Source organism: Crocodylus porosus, unplaced genomic scaffold, assembly GCF_001723895.1.
Source record: "Crocodylus porosus isolate Cpor-Errol unplaced genomic scaffold, CroPor_comp1, whole genome shotgun sequence".
Lineage (NCBI taxonomy): Eukaryota > Metazoa > Chordata > Crocodylia > Crocodylidae > Crocodylus > Crocodylus porosus.
In genome coordinates, this window is record NW_017728915.1 from 8,480,519 (window position 1) to 8,489,531 (window position 9,013).

Below are 9,013 nucleotides of genomic sequence, written 5' to 3' on the forward strand. Positions count from 1 at the left end.
GCAGAAAAAGCGTTGGCCGGCTTCATAGATGCTTGAAGCAGCATGCCGGACGTGCAGGGGGCGGGAGCCAAATGCTTTCTCTTGGGACAAATGCAACATCTGGTCGCAGCCGGGGCCTGGCTTTGAAAGTGAGAGGTAATGGATTAACTAGCACGGTAGGATCCCCATTCCTTGGAAGAATTAACGCTGTACTAGACCGCAGAGACAGTACTACGAGCCGCAGCTGTCCACCTCCGACCGAGTCCGCTGTCGGACCAATGGGCGCCTCCGCACGGAGCGGCGCGACCCCGCGGGCGGTGACAATCGCTGTAACCTGCCCCGGCCAGAGCCGCTTGCACACGTGTGCACGCACAAGTGGCTGAAGCTCGGCGCTGGCGGAAACCTGCGCTCCAAGCCTGAGGCGAGACGTAGCGCAGCAGCCCCGCGAACCCTGCCAACCTGCGCCCTCTGCCCCCGTCATAGTGGGGCTCTACCGCCCTCTCTCCCCATTGGCCAGCAGGCGCGCCGAAATCTCGCGAGACTTGTGGGAGTCACGACAGCCCCTTAACCCTCCTCGGGCTGCGCATGCGCCAACGCGGTTTGTTCTGGCAATTGTGGTTTGCAGGGCGGGCGTCGATACGTGTTCTCGCGAGACAACGGGGTAAACACTGCACAAAATGGCGGCGGGTGGCCCTGTGAGCCTAGCGGCAGTACGGTGAGTGCTGGGAAGCGACGCGGGGGGATGCAGGGCGTGGAGGGGTGCAGGGCCTGGTCGGGCGCTCCGAGCCTCCTGGTTTTTGTCTAAGTTGCTTATGGCGCTGGGAGCATCGCCCTGTGGCTTGGGCCGGGCCAGCAGCGCGGTGTGTGCGGTGCCCCGGGTGACTCCTTTCTCCCAGCCCCGGGGCGGCCTGCAGCTGCCAATTTCGTCTTCTCGGTGTTGCGGCCAGGATCGGGTCTCCTTACTGTCTACCCGGCGGGGCCTGCTTCGGTCGGCACTGCGGCGCAGCTTCCGGCGCCGCACGACCCCCTAGCTGAGCCCGCCGTGCCCGGATAGGCCCGGCCCCTGCACGCGCCGACCCTGCCAGCGGCACCCCACGGCTCGGAAAGGGAATGGCGGCTGCTGCTACTGCTTGCCTAACACCACGTTTTCAGACCCTTGGGGGGCCCGGTGGGATGCACGGGCTGGCTGTGTAGACTGGGGACCTGGCTCCCTTTTCCCAGGGTGTCCTGGAAGGCTGATTCACTTTCACTTCCACTTCCACTACACTCTCACACTCATTTACACACATGCGCTTCTACTCTCCTGGTCTGGGATCAGAGGAGACCTCTTTTTCATGTGACTCACAAGTACTGTAAAGGAAGATGGGCAGAGATGCACCTATATGCTAATTGAATTATTTGTATAATACAAATCTCTCAGGTAAAAAATGAGGTCTACTCCCATAATAGGAAGGCCAAGCAAAGTAACACTGAGCTTGCCCTTAGTATTTTCCTTTGGCATCAGTTTCTACCTGTTTTAACTGCAGAGCAAAAAGCAAGAAACATTGCATGTGGTTTCCAGCCTTGATCTGCAAGATAGAAAGGGAAGTTTGAGTGCCCAAAATATCTATCTGCTGACTCTTCAATGCAATATTGAATCATAAACTTAGTAGTTGTGATTGTAGGGCTGAGCGCTCTACAAATGTGGATGTAAAGATGAGTATATAAAGAGATGATTGTATAATTATAAAGGAAGCATTTTCCTTTCTGATGCTGCCAATCCTGGATGGCAGTAGGCGGTAATAGTGCTGTAACTTGGAGGAAAAAAAAGGCCTAGAAGTAACTAAACTAAAATCAAGAAAGGTAAGGTGACACTTATCCTTTGGAGAAACTGGAATTCAATACAAGACCTGTCAACATTCTCTCCTCTTTGTGCCATGTGCTTTCCTGGGCATTATTTTTTAACATGCACAGGAGACGTTTCAGACATCTTGCTAATACATTTTTAATCCTGCATGACAGCATACAAGTCAGGATTATTGTCTTTCAGACTCTTCTGCTTTTTCTTCTTCATTCAAGATCTATTTATAAGCTAAGTGAAACACAATCTAGCTGAAGAATAATTTTTTAACATCAGAACCATCTTTTATCCTATCTACTCCTTTTTGTTCCACCTTGCTTGGTACAGATATAATTTTTGATACATGTGGATGTTTAAAACCAAAATAATCCTTCAAATGAATTGGACTTTGGGCTGCTAAATTGTCAGTACTGAAGGCAATGCTTCCTTAGGCGCTGCATGTGCAAAGAGAGGGTTTGAATTTTTTTAAATACAACAATTCCTAGTAGTTAATATTGTAGTTCTGTTTTAAAACTTTCCTAAGGGGCAAAAGGGAAATAACGTGTATTTATGGCCCTGAGGCCATCAACTTTGTATCTTGTTTTGTTTTTCTCTTTGAATCTTTCCCTTTCCCCACATGCATGGCATGCATTAATGTTACATTGTAACAACCTTCTTTCCACCTTCAGGAAGGTTTAGTGAGCTTTCATTTATACTACCTCTCTTTTTGCCTGGAACTCAATGCTTTCTTTGTGCAGTGTTCTGTTCCTTGCTGGTGGTAGGAACAGTAGTCTGAAGTGGAGTTTTGTCTTTTAGTGCAGCACCAGCCAGTGGAGCTGTAGTGTTGGTGGTTTTTGATTGACTTTTTTTCTCCAGAAGGAAGGAATTATGTGAGTATGATTAGTTTTTCAAACTGCTCTCTTTCTATCTCCATAGTAGGCTGTAGGTGCTGGTTTATTCTCTCAGCTGCTGCTAAAAGAAATTTTGAACTCTTTGGTAGATGTAATTATGTATTTTGGTCACAGTCATGAACATGTCAGGAATGGTAGAAGTTCTTAAATCTTTTGACTTTTTTTTTTCCAATGAAATGTTACTGAAAAGTCACCAGTGTTTAAAAGTCTAATGCAGGCTGAAGTAATATGATTATAAGGTTCAGTCTTGATATTTTTTTAAACTTTTTTTGTTTAATAACAGCTAAAACTTTTTGGTTTTTTTTTTGTTTTGTTTTTTTTTACAGGTGGGATTGCAAAAAGCTTTGCTAGTTCTACCGTGGGGTTATCGTTCCCATCAAAAAATGGAATTTAGGACTCAGCTGTCACATCCTGAGTAAGAAAATCCTGTCTTCCAAAATGGAGAAAAAGCGTAGAAAGAAATGAGCCTGTTCACTAGGCTTGACATCAAAAGACCATGAAATCTAGATTTTTGCTTATCTTGGACACAACATTAAGAATATCCCGTTCAATAGCATTAGCACACTTCATAGGTACTTTGCATAGCAAAGGCAGCGTTGCAACAAAAATGAACTAATTTTTAAAGAAGACAAGTGTGACTTGAATATATGGAGTTTTTGGGATGAAACTCTATTCTTTTAGGACCATGAAGTTTGCAAACATCTGGTTGGTCCTGATTGTGATTTTGCTCTGTGGCAAGAAACAGCTGGGCACCAGAGTAGGAAATTCTTCCCAGGAGGCCCATCCTTGTTCTGGATGCTCTCATCTTACTTTGAAAGTGGAATTCTCTTCAACAGTAGTAGAACATGGTAATGAGAATCTAGGTTTTAAAGTGTTTTAATACCTAGGTATTAATACAATGATGGTATGTACATTATTTGTATTGGTTATAATGCTGTAAAGTTCCAGGTGGCATGGGATCCTTTTGTGATAAGTTCTTTACAGTCATGGAGCAGAGCCTGGTCCCATTTTCAGAAGCATCTAGCTAACTTAAGGAAAGATGTGAACAAGTGTGCCATAGTAGCTGGAAGGGGAGGGAGCAGGGAAGTCAGGAGGCGTGGATGGTAAAAAATAATAACAATAATAATGATGCACTGCTCATGTAGGCTACAGAAGTGCACTGTATAATGATTTTAAATATTTGGCAGGGGGAATATGGAATTAGAGGAGTATTGTGTTTCACGTCATTTGTTGACTTATATTCAAATCAGAGATGAATCTTGAAGACACTTGAAAGAGGAGAAGCTCAATGGACTAGCTCAGAAAGGATGCTTATAAGTAGGAAATGCAGAAAGGTACTTGGGAGAGAAGCAGACAGATGACAGTTAAGGCTAATGTGATTGTCAGAACAAAAAGGGTTGAGGGGGTTTCATAGTTTCATAGTTTGTAGGGTCGGAAGGGACCTGAGCAGATCATCTAGTCCGACTCCCTGCCATGGCAGGAAAAAATACTGGGGTCAAATGACCCCAGCAAGATGTTCATCTAGCCTCCTCTTAAAGACCCCCAGGGTAGGGGCCTGTACCACTTCTCTTGGAAGCTGGTTCCAGACCCTAGCTGCCCTGACTGTGAAGTAGCGCCTCCTGATACCTAACCTAAACCTACCCTCTGCCAGCTTGTGACTGTTATTCCTGGTCACTCCTGGCGGTGCTCGGGGGAACAGTGACTCCCCCAATGCCTGCTGATCCCCCCCCCTGACTAGTTTATAACAGGCCACAAGATTCCCCCCTCAGCCTTCTCTTTTGGAGGCTGAACAGGTTCAGGTCCCGCAGCCTGTCCTCATAGGGCCTGCCCTGTTGTCCCCTGATCATACGAGTGGCCCTCCTCTGGTTAGCAAGCCAGAACAAATAAATAAGTGAACTGAGTTGTGAAGAATTTTATAGGTCCTATAAAAAGCTTGGATTGGTTAAAGTGGAGAAGAGAGCCATTCAAAAGGAATAAAATATTATGAGAAATGGCTAAGCAGCATTGACATTCGTATTTGGTGTACTCTATTTTTCAAAAATCATAGCATTTCTTATAGAAGAATATTTAACATCTAATTTGATCTTGTATAAACAATCTTTACCTCAAGGAATTTGCTGTCCCATCTCCTAGACTAGCTGGAACTAGGAGAGACAACAAAGAAGCATGGAGGAGAGTATAAATAAAATAATGCAGTTACATAGGGAGCTGTTTGAAACTTGATGTTACTTAAACACTCAATGATAATGTCAAGAACCATCTTTACACTGTAACTGAGTAGTTATATTTATTTTATAATACAGTGAAAGATGAGTAAAAGGAATGAACTATGTGAAATTAATATATTAACCTTTTGGCAGGGTAGGTATATTGTTCAAGGCTTAGGGCTTTGATTCTACATCATTTTAAGCATGTGCATAATCTGTAAATAACCTCATTAAAATAGGTGTTCATGTTACCATCAATTTAAGCCCTGTTTCTGCAACTAACTATAGTGGAAGTTGTGGATATGCTTGTAAAGTTCAGACCAATACCTGTGAAGTTGGAACTAATTCTGTGTGGGCAGACTGTCACTAATTTCAGTGAGGTTGCACACGGGGTTGAGGTTTGCCTGTCGTTCTCAGAACTGGGACCTGACATGTAACTTCCTGGGGTCTGACTTTCAATTTATAGTGCTAACATAATAGCATAACATAGTATAACATAATTCTAGTTCTAAGTGAAAATAGCACATATCAATCAGATAACAAATTCTTTTCTTATAAAACTGAATACTAAATTAGCATTTAATTTTTTTGGGGGGGGAGATGTGGAGGGAATTATGTTAGTTTTTGTATCGTTTTGTTTACCAATTCAACTGTTAACACTCATTCTCTTTCCAGAGGTGGCATCAGGTTTTCAGAATTCAGAACCATGCCAGTTTTTTTCTTAAATGTTTAGTTCATAAAATGCAGAAAGCCATGTAAAACAAACTGTTCACAAAAGTATGCTGTGTTTAAATACATTGCCTCAGGATTGGAAAAAACATTGTGCACCTACCCTGTGTCTACACTCTTTCGAACACATTAACTATAGGAAAAACCTGCTTTAAACTTTTTCCTTCTTGTTAAGGTTTGTTACCTTGCTTCTCAGACCCTTGGCATTGACCAGACTTAGTTCAAAGTTTCCTTTCAGCTTTGAAGTTGATAGTTTCAGTCACGCAGAATGACTGTGTACTTTCACCCAGAGTACACAATAGGGCCAAGAGTTCCTGTGAACTTCAGTGGTATATGGTATTAACCAATGTGCAAGTAACTGGTGTTTGTTCCAATAGAGAACAAACTAGGGCTGGCATTGTTATAAAGTTAAATGGATTATTAATTCATCTGATATGCCTGTAAATAGGGTAATACTATGTTTTATTTCTTTTACAGTTTCTCAATAAATCTAACTCCAGTTGAGAGTAGTCAGGCAGTCAAGAGCTCTTTCTTATTTTTCCATTATAATGAATATCCTTATCCCCTGCTTCCAAAATATGAACTTATACATAGAGATCCAAGTTACATTAATAATACACAAATTGAATCTAAATATTTTCATTTAGGAGGTATAAGGGATTCCTTTAATTTGTGGTGGTTGTTTTGACGGTGAGTAGGAATATTTCATCATCTGGAGCTATGTAAAAGTATCCTTTGTAATATACAGTTCAAATGTCAATTCTAACATGGTATTCTCCTTGCAGAATACATTGTGGCTTTCAATGGATACTTTACAGCTAAAGCTAGAAGTAAATTTATTTCAAGTGCATTGAAGAACAGTGATATAGAGAACTGGAGGATTGTACCTCGCAACAACCCAGCCAGTGACTATCCTAGTGATTTTGAGGTGATCCAGATCAATGAGAAACAGAGAGATGGAGTGCTGACACTGGAAGATCATCCAAACATCAAACGGGTAACACCCCAGAGGAAAGTCTTTCGCTCTCTCAAGTATTTGGAGTGTAAGTATATTCCTTGTTTAAGAGTGGCTTCTAAACTGTTTTCACTCCATTCACTGTATTAAAAAAAAAAGTCTGTAGGATTTATTCAAGCCTCCCAAAATTAGTATGATGTAAATGCTCAAATGAGAAAGCATTGATAAAGACTCATCCCTTTAACTGTGAAACTATCTAGTTCTTACTTCGTTAAACTGCTAGTGATTACAGCTGTGACTCAGAAGTTGTATTTTCTGTAGTGATCAAGGGCACTATACTACTGGTCAATTAGGGGTGTGTGAAATGAGCTATGTTCGATTCAGATTCAGCCCACCCCAATTTCAGCTCCCAGTGTGAGCCTCCCAGTGCCAGAGGAGGAGCTGGATCTGGAACCAGCTAAAGAAATTCTGGGGACTGAGGAGGAATCTGACTTTGTGGTCCGCAGTTCTCAAAGTTCCCCTAGAGCCAGGTCTCCTTCTCAGAGGAGGTTGTGGAGGCAGGTGGCTTAGCTTTCCCTGTTGTTGTGCCTCTGCCTGCTGAAGAGGGGGATAAGGTAGGATCCCCACCCTGAACCCAGAAGTGGGGGAGTAGTGTAGCTTGGGATCATTTTGAGGTGGCAGATGATCCCAAGTATGCTATCTGCCAGCACTGCCGAAGGCATATCAGTCGGGGCAAGGAGGTGAAACACTTCACCACCATGGTGATGCTGCTGCATCTCAGGAGGCAGCAGCCCCTTGCCCTTGTTCCTCCTCAGCCTGGCATCAGTGGGAGCATGCCCAAAGGGAAGTCCCCCTCTCACTCCAAAGCCCCTGTCCCCACAAAGCAGAGGCAGGCCACCTTGGAGCGGTGGGGGAAAGGTGCAGACAAAAGGGGACACATTATAAAGGTGATTGAGGTTGCCCATAGCATTGGGGAGATGCTTGCTCTGGATGGCCAGAGCTTCTCCTTAATTGAGCGGCCAGGGTTCAGGCAGCTCATGGCGCTCATGGTCCCATCCTATCAAGTGCCCTCACGTGCCACCTTTAGCAGGGCAGTGGTGCTCTTCCTGTATGAGGCATGCAGGGAGTACTTGAGGGAGGAGCTGCACAAGGCAGGGCTGGAGGTAGCCTTGCACTTCACTTCTGACATCTGGAGCAGCTGGGGTGGAGATCACGCCTGCTTCTCCCTCACAGGGCATTGGTACGATCAGTCAGACCATCGGTGGGCTCTACTTCAGGCTGAGGTGATGGATGAGTCCCACACAGCAAGGGAGATCATGGTGGCCATGAACCACATGGTGCAGGAGTGGCTTGTTGGGCAGGGCGAGCTGACCCACGGGTTCATCGTCACCGACAGTGGGGCCAGTATGGTCAAGGCAGTCCATGATGCCAACTTTGTTGGCATCCACTGTGGCATACAAACTGCACCTCATAGTCACAGATGCCTTGGTGAAGCTCAGGACTTTGAGTGGGAGGTCTGATTATGAGTTGGACATTTGGGTGCCAAATCGAGCCAAATTTCCTCCTTATCTAATCAGCTCCTGAAGCTTCGCAAAGTCCTCACAGGACAGGGCTGCCAGTGATTGTGCCATCTCTACCACCCACCTGATTTCAAAATGCAGGAAGGTGGCAGGCTACTTCTACCACAGCATCAAGGGGGGCAAGATGCTGTGGGAGAAACAGGCAATAGGCCTGTACGAAGTAGCTAGCATTCGCTTTGGATTCAGGAGATAGTGATTCGATTTGGTGATTCAAATCGCTGTCCCAAATCAATTCAGCTGAGTCTGATTCAGAATCAAACAGGCCCCAGGCCCCAGCCCGCTCTCCCAGTCCTGTCCGTGGCTGCCCTGCCTGGCCCCAGCTTCCTAGCTCTTTAGAAGAAAAAAAGAAAAAAAGCCCTGTACTCGCCAGTTGCTGCAATGTCGGGGGCACGGCGGCAATCCTTGCTGCCCCCCACTGCCAAAAAAAACCAACAAAAAGCCAGGAGCTGGGGCTGGGTAGGGCAGCCTTGGAGAGGTGGTGGAGGGGCACTCAGTTGGGCTGGGGGAGCAGGCAGGGGGTGGGGCCTGGCAGGGGTCCCCCCCATGGTCCTCTCCCTCTTCCTCCAGCTCCTTGCCCCCCACTTACCAGCACAGAATCTGGATCTAGCTCCCTGCAATGGCAAGTAGGGACTGCCCAAATCTCTGAAACTCTCCAGATCGATTCAAAGCTCTCCAAATGTTTTCTGAATCGATTTGAACCTTTTTATTTGTCTCCTGATTTCATAGACATCAGGGCTGGAAGGGACCTCGGGAGATCGAGTCCAGCCCCTGCCCAAAGGGCAGGAAGTCAGCTGGGGTCATAGGATCCCAGCAAGATAAGCATCCAACTTACT

At 45.4% G+C, this 9,013-nt stretch overlaps 1 protein-coding gene across 2 annotated transcripts in view; it reads left to right on the plus strand.

Annotated features, from left to right (window-relative positions):
- The first annotated feature begins 608 nt into the window (after positions 1-608).
- Positions 609-9,013, plus strand: part of MBTPS1 (membrane bound transcription factor peptidase, site 1) — a 47,181-nt gene continuing 38,776 nt past the window's right edge. For both annotated transcript variants that reach the window (XM_019535653.1, XM_019535654.1), the window contains exons 1-3: positions 609-694; positions 3,036-3,557; positions 6,431-6,688. In XM_019535653.1, coding sequence (XP_019391198.1) covers positions 3,371-3,557; positions 6,431-6,688 — 445 coding nt within the window. In that variant the 5' untranslated portion in view covers positions 609-694; positions 3,036-3,370. The remainder of the gene's footprint in view (positions 695-3,035; positions 3,558-6,430; positions 6,689-9,013) is intronic.